Source organism: Wasmannia auropunctata, unplaced genomic scaffold, assembly GCF_000956235.1.
Source record: "Wasmannia auropunctata unplaced genomic scaffold, wasmannia.A_1.0 LD335828.1, whole genome shotgun sequence".
NCBI lineage: Eukaryota > Metazoa > Arthropoda > Insecta > Hymenoptera > Formicidae > Wasmannia > Wasmannia auropunctata.
In genome coordinates this window covers 1,764,474-1,784,082 of record NW_012027062.1, presented here as the reverse complement: position 1 = coordinate 1,784,082, position 19,609 = coordinate 1,764,474, and the positions used below count along the sequence as shown (strand labels likewise).

At 31.3% G+C, this 19,609-nt stretch overlaps 2 protein-coding genes across 2 annotated transcripts in view; one reads left to right on the top strand and one right to left on the bottom strand.

Annotated features, from left to right (window-relative positions):
• LOC105456026 overlaps nucleotides 1-912 on the top strand; it is a 10,532-nt gene extending 9,620 nt beyond the window's left edge. Inside the window, exon 5 of the mRNA XM_011699790.1 lies at nucleotides 176-912. Coding sequence (XP_011698092.1) covers nucleotides 176-766 — 591 coding nt within the window. The 3' untranslated portion in view covers nucleotides 767-912. The remainder of the gene's footprint in view (nucleotides 1-175) is intronic.
• A 599-nt stretch (nucleotides 913-1,511) lies between these two features.
• Nucleotides 1,512-7,057, bottom strand: LOC105456024. The gene is made up of 3 exons (XM_011699789.1): nucleotides 7,008-7,057; nucleotides 5,358-6,023; nucleotides 1,512-2,376 (listed from the first exon to the last, which is right to left on the bottom strand). Exons 2-3 carry the CDS (start codon nucleotides 6,021-6,023, stop codon nucleotides 1,684-1,686), a joined length of 1,359 nt encoding a protein of 452 aa, XP_011698091.1. The 5' UTR covers nucleotides 7,008-7,057; the 3' UTR covers nucleotides 1,512-1,683.
• Between the last annotated feature and the right edge of the window lie 12,552 nt (nucleotides 7,058-19,609).

Here is a 19,609-nt window from a genome sequence, read left to right as displayed (position 1 = left end):
ACACATTTTAAACGTGTACTTTTATGTTGTTATATGTTGATGCTATGAATATTGACTTGTTGATAATACCAAACAATAGAATGATAGAATTTCTTGAATTAAACAATTTTTTTCCAAATTGCAAATAATGATTTTATTACTTCTCATCAACAAATTATTTTATTTGTTTGTACAGATCGATGCTTCTGTTTACCAAGAGCGTACATTGGAGGAAGAAATGATGGACTTTGTACAACTTCTTCCGATAGAGCAAATTATTAATATAGCGATCAAGTATGCAGAAGAAGATGAAAAAGTACAGAATGCTCTGCAATACCTGTTTTCATCTGAATTTGAATCCATAACGCGCGAAGTCGAAGCTCTTAAAGAATATCAAGCAATAGTAGCATATATGGAGAAGAATGTATTGAACGTTATCAATTCTGTCAAAACTATTGGAATGCAAGCTTACGTACCGCATAAAATTAAGGGCAAATCTCAAATTGGAATACAGAAGATTGGTGATGGAATGATAGGAATGATCAAGGATCTTAATAACCTTCTACCTACTGACAAGATTGACGCTCTTTTCAAGGAAAAAATGCAGAATTCCAAGGTCTTCGCTGATTTTATAGAAAAGTTAATATCTCCAGAAATGCAGAAATTAGCGGGAGATCTATTGGCAAATCAAACTTATCAAAATTTTATTAATACGGCCATAGAAAATGGATTGGAATTGGTGGAACTGGGAAAACTTATCATTAGAGTAATCGGTCTTAAGATATAAGTTTATAAAATTAGTATGTGTAATATTTTGAAAGCACACGTTTTAAACGTGTCTTTTTATGTTGTTATATGTTGATGCTATTGATATTGATTTGTTAATAATAATATAATAGAATTCTTGAATCAAGCAATAATTTTTTTTCAAATTATAAATAATAATTTTATTAATTTATAATCAAGAAATTATTTTATTTGTTCTATGTAACATAAAAATTGGAATAAAAAACTAATTTTCTTTTGAATGCCAATATAAAAAAGCACTTGTTACATCATTTCTACCTATAAACTTTAGTCCAATAAATTCTCCTTAATATTCCACTCCTAATTTCATCTCTTTCAATCCATTTTTATTTTGCATGTGCTTCATTCAAATTAGTTTTGTGTCACAACAATATAACTTGTAGATGATAATACCACGCAGTCTTTATTGTTTTTTTTACAAGCTAGTTATATGTAGTTATTATATAATCATGTAATAAAAAAAATTTGTTTATTCTAATTAAAATTTAAAATTTTGTAATATTTATCCTAATAATGTGAATATGATAAAAAAAATAGAATTTTAAGCCTATACGTTTTTAACTAAATTCAGATTGAAAGTGCAATCCAATAAATTAAATTTTTAAATAATTTTCTAAATAAAGTGTATACACGTATTAAATGTAAAGTAATATCTAAATGTCTACATTTTTTTGTATTATAATATAAGAAAAGACTTAACTAAAAAAAAAAGGGTAACACATCCGTAAGAAGATAAACTTCTTATTTATTATTTTGCACAAGTGAAATACATAATTGCGTGGTCAAATAATTCGTAATATTTTTTTCAGATTTATGAAAACGTTAATGATGAGTATTTAGCAATAGAATTCTTTTTACTGAATATAGATTAACTGTTTTTTATTATGACATCTAATATTAGAAGATAGGATATGGAGGAACTTCGATGGGGAAAAGTTTCTTCAGTATGTTCTCAAGATCAATTCCCACGTTTTTAGCTTTTTCCAAAATCTTCTGACATTCGGGGTGTACATAAACCTTGTAGACCAGTTGTTGAAAATTCGGGGACTTCAATTGCGCGACAAAATCTTGGAACACTTTGGAATTTTTCATTTTGTGTTTGTAGAGTGCAATAAGTGTATCCTTAACGGGACGAATGGCAGCTGAAATGTCGTCAATGTATCCGCGGATTCCACCAGTGATCTCTTTATCGATGACAAAGTTGGTCTGCGTAATTCCAAGCCAATTATTCAATAGATCCTGTAACTTGTAAACTTCAAGACCAGCGTCATAGAGATACTCTATCAGACATTTCATCTCAGGCAAAGCTTCGATGTATTTCACAAATTGCTTGAAACCGTAGGACTTGAAATATCGGATCATAGCTTGGAATTCTGCGTCTTGAGTATAGTACTTGAGAGTAATTGAATATATTTCTTGCTCAGGCAGGAGGTCCACAAAATCCTGGAGCTCCTGCGCGAGTGGGCTGAAGGGATTCCGTTGGGCCATGGTGGACATAGCCACGAAGGCCAGCAGTACCAATGCAAGTTTCATCTGCAAAAATAAATTTTGCTTAAATGATATCTGGAGATATATTACATATTTTGCACGTTATATTTTATAATGTTATGCTATAAATATGCTATAATAATTGCGCAACGATCTTATAAACTAACTTGGATTGAGACGAAATAATAATAAATAAAAAACTGAAATCACACCAGGTGTAATTTACTTGCAGATCACTATGATATTAGTAGGTACTCACCTTCGATTGCGATATTGAGCTATTTCTACTTATAAACTCAAAGTGTGCTTTACGATTTTTGTCGCTGATTTATATACATACAAAGCTAATCTTTATTTGTTTGATACGCAATGATAAGATTATGTAGACAATCTGAATACAGGATGTGAAAAATGTAAATAATTTTTTATTTTTAAAATTTATGATAAAAATAAAATTTAAATAATGTCATTTTTTTAAATTGATGATTTGTATGTATTTTATAATTATTAAATAAATGCATGTACGGAATATTTACCATATGAATAATGATAAAAACAGTCAATTTTTTAATGTATAATGGTATAATATATCAAGAAATCGCGATTAATGATTTGCATTTTTTAATCGTTCATAAATTATAGTTTTAACATTCTAATATTATATATTTTAATTTTATTAACTTTCAAAATACCTTGTTTAAAACTTCTTTATTTTACATTTAAAAAATCATAATTATAATTTAATTGGATGAACGTATCAAACAAGTAATGGAATCAGAATTAAATATTGATTATAAGATTTTTAATGTTTATATTAAGGGGGCATATACACTTAGAAAGGTAAAAAAAATCGATTTTTTTTAATACACATTTTTGAAGTCTTAAGAATGTTTTTTTTTTTAAGTTTTAAGTCGATCAACAAAAAATGAAACAGTTACACAAAATTATAGTTGAGCAGGGTCGAACACGCTGAGCGTGCTCAGATCATGCTTGACACATCAAACATGATCTGTTGCGTCAACGTATCTGCGACCGGATCGTAAAGCGATTTTTTGGAAGCATTCGCTTCAGCAGAGAGTTTGCTTTATGGCCATGGAGTAGATGATTCAATGTAAATAAAATTTTTAATATTTTTGTAGTGTAATCTGAATGTAAAACTTAAAACGCGTTTTTATCGTAATTTTCAAAACGCGTGACCACTATATCTCGAAAATGATTTGACCGATTAATTTGCAATTTTACACGCTTTTTCTAGACATTAAAAATTAGTTCCCTACGTAAAATTTTTTGTACGATGTTTCGTTTTTTTTTCGCAGCCAAAAAACGAGCAAGATTTAAAACAATAAATGCTGTTGACTTTAACCAGCTGCCATATTGTTCAAATGCAATATTTTGAAAAACGGCTACGTAAGGAACTAGATCAATGTTTTAACTTTATATAACTCGTTGCATTTTGCTTTCAAATGAGTCCTATAAGAGTAGCAGTGATCGTCGCAAAAGCCGTTTTCAAAACACAACTAAGAAAAACTTAAATAGCAAAGCCATTTTTTAAATCATTTTTTAATCAAATATATATATTTAAAAAAAAAAAGATCTTTTCAATGAATCAAACTCGACTTCTCTATCTTTTTTCGTTTTTCCGTAAAAAATTCGTTAAGTTAGACCTTGTTTTGACGTGTCTATAGGTGTATATGCCCCCTTAAGTGTGCATGTTTTATAATGGCGTGTGTGTAAATGCGTAATTAATATGCGTTAGATGCATATTGATTACGTTTGTTCTGCGTAAATTTTGCGTGTTATGTATGTCTATCTCTTATTATTTCTTATTTGTGCGTTATAGTGTTTCATGTATCTGGTGGACATAACAGCTATATATAATACTTACATATATAATACTAGCGCCTTACCAATTGCGTATTGGTATGTTCATTTTCATTCCCATATATGGATATAATTATCATGTGTAAACTTGTTTACACGTAATAAATCAAATTAAATTAAATTAAATATATTAATGGTACAGCGGTTGTCTCAGCTTTAGATTATAATACAAATATAAATCATATGACAAGTATGTGATTAGGAAAAATGTATAATTAAATAAGATTGTTTTTTTTGCTATTTATTTGAACAAGGGTTTAAACAAATGAATTTTCTCAATAGTTCTATAGTATTTTTTACATTAATAATCAAAAAATTAAAAAGTTAAAAACATACTTTACATTTCTTTAAAGAATGTAATGTGAATCAATTTGTCTCTTTCAAAATTTATTCGATAAGTTGCAAACTGATTATCGCGAAAAATTAACCATTCCGTGTGTTAATCATTGTCTGCAGTATTTAAGTATTATACTTTTTAGAAAATTTTATTTATACCTAACAAATGCTGCATGATAAAAGTTTCTAATAAGTCCAAAAACTTTCTCATTGTTGTTAAAATAAAGAGATTATAGAAAGAGTTGTAGAGAATGTAGATAATCTCTATAATTAATAAATTTTTGATAAAACATTACATTTTATTAAAGTAATTTTTAAAGGCATTTTATTTAATAGTTATTAAAAAATTAAAATATTTTTCCGTAAATTCTTTATTGAACTCTAAAAAGATTAACAAAGAAAAAGACAATGAAGAAAGTAAAGCGTATTACAAAGAAAGTATAAAATGTATAACCATTTTAATTAAAAATTAATTATATATAGAAGTACTTATATAAAAAAAATATATATTATATACTTTTAATAAGTTTCTTAATTTTTAGTATTACAAATTTTAAATAAATTTTTGAAATAAGATGTATGCACGTATCAAATGTAAAATAATATCTAAATATCTACATTTCTTCGTCTTATGGATATAGGAAAAGATTGATTGTTAGATAAAAAAATGTAATACATGCATAAAACAGGAAGCTTCTTATTTATTATTTTGCACAAGTAAAGTACAATTACGTGCCGAATAATTTATAATATTTTTTTTAGATAAAAACATTATTGACATATATATGTAATTAGCGTAAAGAAAAAATTCATTTTACTGCATTGATTTAATTATTATTTTTGTTACTATATAACGATGACATCTAATATTGAAAGACAGAATATGAAGGAAAATCAAGGCCGAGGATAGCCTTCAGAAAGTCTCTGACCAACTTAAGATCAATTCCCGCTTTTTCAGCGTGTTTCAACAGCTCCTGGAATTTCGGGTGTTCATGAACCTTGTTGACCAGTTGCTGGAATTTCGGGGATTTCAATTGCGCGATGAAATCTTGGAATACTTTGGAATTTTGCATCTTGGATTTGTAGAGTTCGGTAAGTTGATTTTTAACGGGACGAATCGCGGCTTTGATGTCGTCGACGTATCCGCGGATTCCGCCAGTGATGTGTTTATCGATGGCAAAGTCGGACTGCACGGCTGCCATCTCAAGCCATTTGTTCAACGCATTCTGTAGCTCGTAAACGTCAATACCGGCGTAATAAACATACTCCAACAGATCTTTATACTCAGGTATAGCTCGGACGTTTTGTATGAGCTGCTTGAAGTCGGTGGACTTGAAGTATCGAATCATAGCTTGGAATTCCGCATCCTGGGCATAGTACTGGAGAGTGATATCGGTTATTTCTTGCTGAGGCAGGAGGTTCAAGAACTCCTGGAGCTCATTTGCAAGTTCACCTCTGCCAACATTAGGGATTTTCCATGGGGCCGCGGCAGACGCAGCCACGAAGGCCAGCAATACCAATGCGAATTTCATCTGCGAAAATAAATTTTACTAATATTATTGATGCGTCTGAAGCTACATTATATATTTTGAATGGTATATATCTTATAATGTTATGACATAACGATTTTTTTCCATTAAAAAGTCTTGTAAACCAAGTTTAAATTGAGACTAAATAATAAATCAAACCAATTTTTTTTTACTAAGATTATTAATGCGTCTGGAGCTACATTATATATTTTGAACGATATATATCTTATAATATTATGACATAACAATTTTTTTCGATTAAAACGTCTTGTAAACCAAGTTTGGATTGAGACTAGATAATAAATCAAACCAATTTTTTTTTATTAAGTTAGACTTACTGCTGTCTATATTAATAAAAAATATTTTTTTAATGATGCATATATGGTTTATGTTATAATCTTAAAATAACATTTGTTTCATTATCTAGATAGTTATTAATCCAATTTTATGTAAATCTTCATGAAAATCGCAAATGTCGTTCAATTTTTGGCATATGTTACTGACCAAACTACATATTAGATTAATTTATTAAAAATATAAATAAGTTGTTATTTTAATTAATTAATAAAATAAGAATAAATTTTTTTTGTATGGGACAAATATTTAAATAATGGCAGTGGTTATAAAATATAATGATATATATAAATATCAATGCTTTATTCCTAATCGATTATTATATAAAGCAGCTATTTCTTTAACTGTAACAAAATTTTTGTAGCAAAGTGTTGTAAAATTAAAATAAATTTTTTAGTAAATCATATTTAATTCTTTAATCATACAATATAATTTTTAATTAACATAAAGAAAAATAGTTTTGTATAAAATAGATATGCTAAAAATAAGTGCTAAATAAATTAATTACTAAAATGGAGACATTATAAATAATATTATCCAAATTTTTACATATACAATCTGTAGGTAAAATTTGAATTACACACACATATGCAACACACAAAGTATTTAATTAACAATGATGTCGGTACTCACCTTCGAAGTGCTAGTGATACTTTTAATTGTAACTCAAGGAAGTGTGCTTTACGATTTTTGTCGCTGGTTTATATATACACGAAGCTAACTTTTGGTTGCTTGGCGCACGATGATAAGATTATGTAGATAATGTGTATTCACAATGTGAAAAGTGTGTGTGTATAATTCGTAAATTACACTTTTGACATATTTCTAATTTCTTATTAATTTTTAAGATATCTTGAGTTTAAAATCCGTTTATTTTACATAATAAAAAAAAAGATGAATAAAATTAGACAATAAACATATCAAATAAATTTGAGTGACGGAATCAAAATTAAATGTTAATGAGATATTCAATGTTTGAACTAATTATAGATCAATTGTTTTAGCTTTAAATTATAATGCAAATATAAATCATGTGACAAGTATACAATTAGGAGATATTTATAAGATATTTTGAAATAATATTTTTTATACGGTATATTGATTTAAGGATACTTGATATACAAAAATCAAAAGAAAAATGTACAGGGTAAATAAGAGTCAAGTTATAATGGAACGTAAAATTAAGTCTGTTTTATTTGAAAATGCATACAAAAAATATTTTACTTGGAGCTTGGAAAATAGGGGAATATAATAAGATACGGTATTATTACTGAAGATGGATTGAAGAAGAGACGAAATATTTGAAATTATATGTATTTTAAAATACAATAGATTTACAAATTTTAATTTTACTTTTGTCTTAATTTTTATTTTTAATATTTTTTTACATCAATTAATTGTTGTTTGCGTCTGATATGATGTTATATATTTGGCTCCTGTTTTCTGCTACACTTGGCAAGTGTTAACATTTAATCTGTGTTTAACTTAGATATATTTATTACAAATTATATCGTGTCGTTAATTTAAGTGTTTGCTTGTTCAAGATCATTCAGTTTACCAACCGACTGATTGACAGTCTTAGGAAACATCCATAGACTTTATCATGTGTGTGGAAAACGTGAGACATTATTAAATTTCTGTTATTGCTGAAGATAGCTCGAATCAGAGCCAAAACGCTCAAATTATGGAGATTTTGAAGTACACCAATAAACGATTAAATTTTTACGCACCAAGTATCGCATTTGACTCTTATTATCTCATTTTTCCTTATATTGATTTCTTAAAGATGTAATTATAGATTTAATTTTGCACCTTACCAATGCTAGACTCTCATTTGTCCTGTACGTTTTTCTTTTAATTTTTAAACAACATTGTTTTTTTATAATAAGTACAAGTTGTTTAAAAATGGATTTTTAAAATAATTTTACTGTATTTTTTATATTAAAAATCCAAAAAATCAAAAATTCGGAAATTTAAAACATGCTCCACATTTCTTTTTGATTCTGCCATTCTGTTGTTACATTGAGATTATCAAAAAAATGTGAATTCAATCAATTTTTAATCTTTCTTTCGAAATTTATTTGATAAGATGTAAGAAGGTTATCATAAATATTTAACCATTGCTCCCTGTTAATCATTCTCTATAGTATACAAGTATTATGCATTTCCGTAAAGCTCTTTTATCTTATAAATGCTGCACGATAAAAGTTTCCAATGAGTCATTTTCGTTAAAATACAGAGATTTTCTATAATTAATAAAGCTCTAATAAAATATTACATTACGTTTGATAAAATAACTTTTTAAAGACATTTTATTTTATAGTTATACTGAAATTAAAATATATTTTTTCGTAAAATTAAATTTTTCAAAAAAGATTGGGAGAAAAAGACAGTGAAAGAAATAAGAAAAACATTTTATAAAGAAAATATGACTATATCAAGGACATTATTGTTCTTTTAATTTTTTTTCTTTGGTTGTTAAAAGTAATTATGGATATTTTATTGTTTCGAATTTTAATTTATTAAGAGTCTATTTAAAATTGGCAGTATCAAATTATATTTACGTTTCAATCTCGAAAAGTGCTTTCTAAACAACTTTGAAAAGCCTAATTTCTCACAATAATGATGCTGTTTTGAGAGATGGATTGAACTTGCTTAGTGAAAAAAATTCGAACATCATCGTTGCATTTTCGTTAGTGTGCCTAAAGTTTCACTAAACATGAAAGAAAACGGGTCATGCGCCGTGTGCTACGAATGACTCTCTGGACGCTCGCGCCTATTCGATAAATATGAAAAGATGATGTTAGCGCAGGTGGCACTAATTTATAAAAAGGAAACTAAAGGATGCCTGAGTTGGCATCCGGCTTTACGTACTGGAGATGAAAAGAATACCTTTAATTGCGAGATAGCTACGCTTAGACACGAAGAAAACAAAACTGTATAGAAGCAGCGTGGAACGGGAGAAGGAAGAGTGTAGGGGAGGGGTCAACGGTGCTTCTCTAATTAAAATTGTTACAATTTAATAAGCCTCGGAACTCACCATTGGCGCGTCGTAATGGGAAGTCGTGAGAAGAATAAGTGAGATAGAACGAAACGCGGGAGAGACTTCTGGGAGGGGAATGAGGGGAAATCGGACGCTTAAACGAGCGTCTTTGAGGGTTGCGGACAAAGAGGCTGCACAAGAGTGAGAAAGGGATAGGAAAGAGACAAAGGGGAAGAGGCGCAAGGGCGCAGAGAAGAAATCGTCTTCGCGATCTCTTAACTTTTCCACTCAATATGGAGCGCGAACTATACTTTCTTTCTTGCGATATAGCTCTCTTTATGCAGCTTTTGCAAAAGATTTAATGCGATTTTATGATTTTGCTTCCTTTTTTCTTTCTACTTCTTTTTCATCTTGTACATATCGAGCGCAAAATTGTGCGAATTACATGACGATAAGAAAACCAAACAAAGATATATTTATTAATTATAAATTTTATGTATTATTACATAAAGAAATAAATAATACAATTTAATATAATTTAAGATAGTACACAAAAATGTTTTATTTTTTTTATTTGTCATTAAGATACAATAAGTATCAGTATAAAAAATATATAAAATTTTTAATTGAATACTTTACACTTGTTTTAATTGAATTGAATTGAAGTTTTAATTAAATACTTTACAAAAATATTACATTCACAAAAACACCAATACTCGTGTCGGCTCTCTTAGGCTATTTTCACTATATTTCATTTATTCATTAAAGCCATTGTTTCTAATTTAATTATATTCATAAGTTTTTTATTTTCTTAATTATAAAGAATTAATAATAAATAACTAAATTTGAAATTTTTATAATAAATTGTTAGTGATATTATTACATAATAATTTTTAATAAAATCAGACATCTTGGTATCTTCTGTATCGCAACACTATGTTTAATCGGCAATAGCGGTAACATCGGCTTCATAATTGTACTTTGGAGAATCTCCGTTTCCTTCGAAGTTCCACCTGCACAACGGCAAGTCATATCAAATTATTTTCTCCTGCTGGCCAGAAAACTTTTGCCCGATATTATGGCGGCATGTGGCGGTAACAGCCTGCCGTGCCGGTTCTATCGTTACCGACGTAACGGCCTCGAGGATTTTCACAGTAAAACAAGAAGAACCAACTAAGAAAATGTGTTCGGAATTGCATTAAGGCGGCTTTTGCCGCCGGGCAGAATCCCGCGAGTAATCCCGGTGTTCTCCGATCGCAGCGTTACCGGTACGCAATAACGGATGCGAGACGCGTATATAAAGACGCATTTTGAAATCTTGACAGAATTGCAAGATGCTACAAAAAGCAATTATATTATGATAATTTATATAATATCGGCCATTAATTTGTGAATACTCGCAAAATATATGTGTAATGTTTGCAATAAAAAGTAATTCTGCTTAAAACTTTATATGTACATTACATAATCTTTTTTTAAATCAATATATAATCAATATTAATTTAAAAAATTTTGTTTTAGATACAATCTATATAGACTTATTTAATCTGCAGTTTAAAATCTTTTTTCCAAAAACTTTTGATTTTTCTAAGCATTCAAGACAGCATTATAATTCTTTGCTGCATCAGTAATGCAGAAGTAACATTTAATTATTATGCTGATTAATAACATAATTTCTTATCATAATTGAAGCGTAATGGAGATTTATTTATCGCCAATGATAAAAATAATCGAGGTACAAACAAATTATTTGTGCCACGTGCCATATCACTCGACAGCATAAAACAAATATGGTAGCAGATAATATTTCGATTGCTGATTGAAAAAACGATAAATATTATTTTATTGTTATTATTAAACTCTAGTAATTTTAGTCACGTAAAATTGAAATTTATTTTTATTGTTATAAAATTTTAATAGTTAATGCACAGAACAATTCAGGCTTTTCAGAAATCTTTGATTTGAAATAATTCTATTATTTTTGTATTTATTTGTTATTTCTATTCTGTTAATACATATTTTGTTTATCTAAAACTAAATTGATTTAATATTTGATAGTTTTACACGTTTTCATCACAAACAAGTAAAGTTATAATTAGCTAGATTTCCTGATTGAAAGCTGAAGTTTAAAGCTCATTAACTATATTTATCGATCTCGTTTTGCAAGTAGAGACTCACGCGATATCTCTGTGAATCATTAAAAAATTGACATTTTAAGTCTCTTAAGAAAACAGGGGCAAATTTCAACATTAAGTATCATTGGTTTTTACCGGTATGCAATTAATATGAAATCAGATGAAACAAATCTCGATGAGGATTACAGCATTCGCGTGTTCATTATCAAATGCATATCTCTTGATTTTTCCGTTGCAAAAGGCTTATCTGATATTGAGGCACGAGCGATCGATTTCCAAAACGAATGAGAACGAGTGCCAATAAAGGCGTGGAACGGGGGTGCCAGGGCCGACGGAAAAAATTTGTGTTTTACGACACGTTATCCGACGGCGACGCCGGGAATTGGTGACCGACTAAACTCGGCCAATCGGAAGTCTCTCGTGTTTGATGGCGGAAAAAAGCCCGGCAAAACGGCGCGGGGGAGGGGGGAGAGGGAGCGAAACGTTCTTTTACTCCCTTTAGTGTTACGTTCGTGTTACGTTGCTTGCCTTTCACGAAAGCTTGCGGACAAAGAAAGACTCTGGGACGATTCTATGGTGGCCGGAGATGCGGAGAGGTTGCCCGCTAGAAAGTGGCAGAAAAGGTGGCCGTAACAAATCCTCCGCAAGTAATCGAGGTCGTGCCTCGGCAAGGTTTTACTCTCGAACACTTAACTCTATTGCGATTGGATTCTCTGGCTGCCTGGTGGAGCGCACACTCCACCGCGTCCCGCCTGTTTCCGTTTTCTCGCCACCCCGCCGCTTTCGCCCCGTCGCGCCGCGCCGCGTCGCCGCGCTCGCCGTCCCCTTTGTCTCTTTCTGTACCGCTTCTCGACCACCTATATCGCGGAACACCTCGGTGGTTTCTTACACGTGGAAACCTTATTACAGGCGACACGATAAAATACCCCCGAGACGAAGGAGACCGTTGCTCGAGTGCCGGCACCACTATGAACTCTGACAGGACGCAATGGGTAGGGACGATACAACGAGGATTGTACCCCAAGCAGTAATGGGAACTTTTAAAGATTGCACGTGAGGAAGATATATTCGGGAATGCGGGAGGGAAAAGGAGTTTGTGAGAGCAGTATTGTATAGGACAGTGAGGCATTGCCGCCAGCCATCAGTACGAGATATTTCCCAAACACATGACAATTTTAATTTTCAAATGGCTGTAACTTAAGGGGATGATACTCCACCATAGCTAAGAGATAAGCTAATTTAATAATTTTTGTCTATAGCTGTATAATTTAGTATTTTGATTTAATCTTAACAGTCATGCCAAAATTGACGAAATTTTTTCAGAAATAGTATCTTTCGATCTTTTGAATTTAGTTATAAGAATTTAGAATTCTTTAGAATTAGATTCTTTAAAATTTAGTTGAAGGAAATACGTATCTGATTTTCTTTTATACAATGACATTTCATCGAGAAATTAACATTATTAAGAAAATTTTTGAATTATAATAAGTATAAGCAACAAGTAAAATTAAGCAATTAAAAAACTTTTGATTAAATAAAATATTACAATAATTTATCGATTATAATAATGAAATATATGGAGTTATTTTGAAATGAGTATAGTAATAAATATTTATTTAACGCTTGGAATATCTTTAAAAAAATTGGTAATTACATTAATTTTATTATGAAAAAATAATAACGCGGCTTGTTTCCCTTATAAAACGCTAAATGGAATATTTCGTGGCAACGATGGACTGCATTCTTAGCGGTTAGTATGAGTGACTTTCGCGCCGCAGAGACGCGGGATCGAGGAGAGGATAGGAGAGGAGCGATAAAGAACTGTAGGGGTTAGCAACCCCTGTGGACGCGCACGAGTTCGCTTGTATTTCAATGTCGGAACATCCGGCCGGGACGACGAGTGATGTGGTCTGCTACCCTCGTACATCCGGCCGTCGCCAAACACTGCCGTGTGCGTTCGCCCTACCGTATGTTTGCGCGGGTTCAACTTTCCTCGGCGCCACGGGCCTGACTGTCACGAGGTGACCGTCTAACGCATGACCCTTCAACCCGTGACGCGCAAACCGCGTCATTGCGGGTTACATAGTAATACACCTGCACGGACACCGCGAAAAATGCTGAGCTAGGAGAAAGCTCGGGAACGCAAAGCCGCTAGGTAAAGTTTGTTGACAACGTCTTTGCCGTGTGGCTTTATGATCTAGCTCTTTTACAAATAGATTTAAAGCTTCAGAATATGGCAGACACAACAGGAATAGTTTACCGAGAAAACTGTATTATTGCACGTTCATTCGTATGCGCAAATTGGATAGCTCTGCTATCTAAATTAGAAGATCTTTTGAATAATTAATATACACATTTTCTTATGTACAAAAAATTAATAAAAATATATTTTGAACTTCAATGAATTTAGTTTTTTATATAAGTAAATAAATATAGCATATATACTTTAATATATTAATATATACTTTAAAACTGGTTATTAAACTATTAAAGAAATGATGAAAATTACTTATTTGTAGTTTGAAATAGTATCCAAAGTGGAAATAAATCAGAATGTGCTAAATATTATTATTTAATTGTAGAAAGGAAATCGTATATGGATAAATTCAGTCGTGATCATGCTTTTCCGCTGATTTTAAGTCATTAAATTCAATGATTACCTATCATTCATTTTCCCTTTATTATTATAAAGTTAAATATTTACATGAAACATCAAGTATAAAATATATACGTGTAGCATATATATTTAACGTATGTACTTCAATTTTTGTGATACTGTAATTCGAGTGCATATGGCGGCGCTAAATTTCACTAAGTATTATTTCAGGAAATCCAGTTATATAATAATTTCGTACGACAATTTATAATATGCATTATTATTGCGAAAATTGCAATAGTGTACATGATTATGCAGGTAAATTGTTCAATCGCTCGTTCATATTAATTGGATACTCAACAGATTGGGATATCTGTGTCAATATCTCTCTCGTTAAATATATAATTTAAAATTATAAATTTCATATTTTTAAATAATTATGTATTTGTGTATCTTGTTTGCATTTTGCATAAGTTACTTAACAAATATATTAAATTGATTCCGTTGCATTACTTCAAAATTTACTGCATAGCGTTAGTGGCAATCCGATTAAGTAGCAATACAAAAATTAAACAGTATAATAGTTGGAGAGGTAGATTTTGCGCAGAGTTATCAATAAAATAAAATTTTAGACTGCCTTGCATGTCTTCTCTTGTGTCATCACATAAGATTTATTATCACTACTATAGTAAAATAATTTTACATTGGGGATATATTCTGCACATCTGTAATTGTAAATGAAAATTACGTTTCTTCCTGTTTCTCAGAACAAAAGAAAAATAATGTTTTATTCAACGAACACGCGCATGGTAATCTTGAATAAAGGAAACTGCATTCAGCAGACAAACATTAATCCTTGATACAACGTTGTTAACAATCCGTTTACGTCTGACCACTGTCCATAAGACGCAGGTAGAAAACTAGGAAAGGTGATAATATCATAATATCCGGTGTTAAGGCCAGATTATCGATGTGCCTTGCGTCATCTATATGTAACTACGTGGAGCCTCGATAACGAGCAAACTTTCGGCTCCGGCTACTCGAGCAAAGTAATTATGCTCGTATTCCTCGTCGAGTTACATTAATTAACGTCGGCTGCAGAGCAAGGCTGTGACTCGCAAAGTAGGAGCATCCTTAAGAAGAACCTTGTAAAGCAAACGTGTATAACATATATATTTGTACTTGCTATCAATAATACAAAACACAGGTGTTCGAGATTACGTCGATAACGGATCTGATGCAGCAATAATCTATTGATTACGATAAAAATTACGATGACTGATAATTATTATTAGCAATAATAGTTTAAAAATAAATTTTATTCTTTAATCATTAAATTAATTGTATTATACCTATGAGTTTTATTTTGAACTGACAAGAAGTAAAAAACTAGAGAAATTGCAAAATTATACATTATTTTGACACAAAAGAAAGAAAAAAAATAGAGAAAAAATAAAAGAGAAAGATAATTTAATATAGTGTAAGTTAATTTAAACCAGAGATAAAAGTTGAAAATTTTTTAATCTATAAAAAATATAAACACAAAATAATTTTAATTAATAAGTTTTTGATAAATAATTTATTTATTTTTATAGATTTAATATCTCATATTTATGTTACGTATTTTTTTCAACAAACACAATATTATATATTATATAACACAGTATTATATATTTAATATATGCATATATAAAACCTTTCTACTTCTCTCTTTGTCCCTTTATATTTTCATATAATTCTTATTTATCACATTTTATCTGAATGATAACTGATTTTATCGTGCTTCCTGTTATAATATTATTTATTAAGATCTATATACTGATTGGTATATATAAATTATGATTTTATAATTTTAACTATGTAATAAGTTTGAAGAACAATTTTTTGTAAGTACTCTTATTACATAACGTATTCTGAATCATAAATATGATAGGTATATGTATTATACATAATATTTTCTTGTAAATTTTAAATACGTACAAGTACAAATCATACGTTTTAAATTAAAAGTTGATGTTGCGAGTATTTTTACAATTTTAATGCGATCCAGTTTGTTGTATACTGATCTGGATGCCACTTCTTCTCCACAAAACGATCAATGTCGCAACGTCCCTTAGGTCATTTATGAAATCACATTTCACCTGGATACACTCTGCTCTATGAAAGCAATTTTCTCAAGAGCAAACAAGCCAGCCTTCTCGCATGCATTAAATTTTGAATAGCTGCGCAAGAAACCAACACAGTTACAGGCACCTTTGCGCGTATAAGATTTCTTTGACGACTTCCGCAACAAAATAAAATTTCGATTCGTAATTGTTGAATATCGACATGATTTTTCAAAGTTCTCTTACAAGAAGCTTTACATATGTATATATTTTTAGCTTAAAAAATTATTTATTTCCGGTTTTTAATAATATTAAGTAAGCAAATTTTTATTTTAAGATAATTAAAAAATATCTATATATAACATCGCTATTTATAATATATTTCTAAAGTTTAAAATTTTTAATATTTTAGAGCAATTTAAATTCAAATCTGTTTTAAACAAAATAATGGATACGATTAAATAGAATTTCATCAATTATTTGCGTTTTTAAAACTTAAATCTCGTTTAAATCACGACAAATTCTTCATTTTTAACGGAGTTCTTATACAAAATCATCTGACTATTATAATGCAATCAAATTATGTTTTTAATATTAGATACTGAAAAATTACTCAAATACGTTATGATTCTCATTACTATTCACGTATTCGCAAACTTCTAGGCAACTTAATCCCGTTAGCTCCGGTTCTAAAATTACCGGGGCGAGACCGTAATTCTTGTTCGGTCCAGTGGCGTATACCTTTAACGCCGACCCCACGAGGGTCAGACCGGCATTGTTTCCGCTGGCGCAGTTTATCTGCATGGAACCACATGTTATTGTTGTGTACTTTGCCCCACGGGCGCGCACCGCTCGCCCGTATCTCGTGATATAATAACCGGCAACAGCAATGCTTTAATCCAGGGGCTGGCGTGGGGTACAAAAGGTGTGAGCTACGGAAGTAAGCTGATTAGGAAGCCGCCCTCGTCTTCTCGCCTCTTGAACCAACCCTTCCTCTCTTTCTTCATTCTTGTCTCGATACTATCTTGCTCTTCCTCCCTCCTTCCCTTCTTCCTCCTTTCTCTCTCTCTCTCTCTCTCTCTCTCTCTCTCTCTCTCTTCACTGTTTCTCTCTTGTCTCCGTTCTTGCTCCTTCGCTTCTTCCCTCCTCCCGCAACAACTGAACCACGCATATAAACAGACACCAGCCTCGTCTCACCCCAATTCTCTACCTTACAGTTTCCCAGCGTTCGCGCGAGAAGCTAGGGGTGGTTGGCGACAACGATATATCATAGTATTATACCTGTCGGTTACGCTCGGGGTAGGGCGGGAATAAAGTAATTTATAAAGACGGTCGGAACCACTTTCATGCCATCCAGCGCCGTCGTCGTCGACGCCCGATGCTTTTCTGCGGATTCATCGCCAGGTGCCGAGCACGCTGCCTGCATCTCTAACGAGGTACACGCGACGTGGAAAGATTACGTTAGTCTTTCAATGGAGTTCGCGGCGAGATCCTTCTAATACGCATCAATTAAGTGCAAGTAATAGAACCTTCAATGTTCCGACAGTTGTGGCACAAACGTGCTATAAGGCATTTCTTCCGCGAGAGCTTTGGAAGATAAAGCTGCATTAATCTACGAAATATGCGCCCGTATTTTACTTCGAAGCAATTTTCTTAATCAGTTTGAAATCGATGTTTTTTTTTTCAAGAATGTTAATCTTTTGGAGATATTTTAACAATAATTATTAAATGTATCGGTAACATGTTTAAAATTCTAAAAATATTTTAATTAAAAAGTATATAATAAAAAATAAATTTTAGTATTATATAAAGTAAATTGTGTTCCACTATTTCCAAAAGTTTCACACAGTCTACAAGGTTCTGTCTGTAAATTTCCTTTGTATTAAAAAATGCGGGAGTATATATTATTAAAGTTATCTTATTTTTCGTAAAAAGCGTAATTTCGAAAATACAACATAGAAATATATAACGAGTAAAATGTTCTGCTGTTTTACGCGTACGAAGAAAAAAATGTCATTTCTCGTAAATAAACTATGCGGAGGCAAATGTACACGCATTTTAAAATCCTACATACTGGGCTGGACGTACAACACCGGCTTGAAACAATATACGACGTGGAAACATACACGAACGCAAATATTTGCTTTCCATTTCATACGTTTTACCCCCTCCGAATATGCTATTGTTATTTTAAATTCTTTAAAGACAAGTTCTTTTCGCTCGTTATGCGTTGCAACGATCGAATTTAATTTCAATAGTTTGCGATTATAAGATGTACAAGTTCTAATAGAAAAGTACGCGTCGCGCGCTAGCATTATTTAAATATTAAATCATTCTCTTAATTCGTTTCACGCTTGTAATCGGTTCGATAAAAGAGAAAACGGTAAAGATGTCGAAAACTGTTTTCAAGATTAATTAAAGTTAACAAGCCTTCTGTTTCGCTAATCAAAGGCAGAGTTTCGCCGAGGAGCGATGGTGGCCTTTACGAGCTCTTTTAGAACTTAATACTTGAATACGAAATTTATCAAACTCGAAACTTTGAAGTCTGAATTCGTATGCAAACGCGCCGCGAATGCATCCGACGCTTCTTATTACAGCGACTAGGAAGACAATCCACTTAATCGCTGTATACAAACTGAATAATCCACTTGATCTACTGAATGCAAACTGCAAATGCTTGCCGAAATAAACTTATGTTGCGAACACGAAAGGAAACTAGTACGTGCCTGCCTGCCATAATGTGTGACAAATCTCCTAGTCCTTACTTCCTACCTTCCAGTTTAATTTTATTTATTCTTACTCCAAGCATGACTTTTGACTGGTCAAGTATTTACGAGCCCCGATGGAGGGTAACGGACTTGCTTCATACTTTTCACTTCCTGCGAAAATCAAGTCCTCGAAGGAGGAAGTCTTTTTTGAACAATGAAGGATGACTGCATCTGCAGTCTAGAGAAAGAGTTTGTGCTCTAATGTGTCAGTATAGTTATCAGCGAAACTTCATTCCTTCGTATGAAAAAGGATAAGCGGTTAAAGAGAACAGTGCGTTAAAATTCATGGGTTTACGTAATACATAGAAATTTTATACGCATATCACATATGTCTGCTATTATAAACATTATTACATTTATAAATGTTATGTAAGACATATAAGGTAATGAAAGAGGGAAAAAGGGAGATAAAGAAAGAGGAAAGAAAAAATTCTGTAAAATCACACTTTATTGTACTTTATTGAATTTCTCGATGCCTACAAGGTTTCTGAGAAAATGCCTAGAATGTTTCCATCTAAAATCTATTAACAAAATTATGAGATTTTTTGCTAATTATGAAGTCTGAAAATGCCCTACGCATCCATTAATAAGAGCAGCTCTACATTTACACGTAGAAGAATACACGCGTCCAGGAAGACAATAAGATTT

Excerpts from the sequence above, each read along its gene's own strand:
- LOC105456024 (XM_011699789.1), bottom strand. The coding sequence starts at position 6,023 with ATGAAATTCGCATTGGTATTGCTGGCCTTCGTGGCTGCGTCTGCCGCG. Across the intron at positions 2,377-5,357 it reads CATATTCTGTCTTTCAATAT|CGTGCAAAATATGTAATATA; the intron begins TAGATGTCATCG and ends TATAAAATATAA.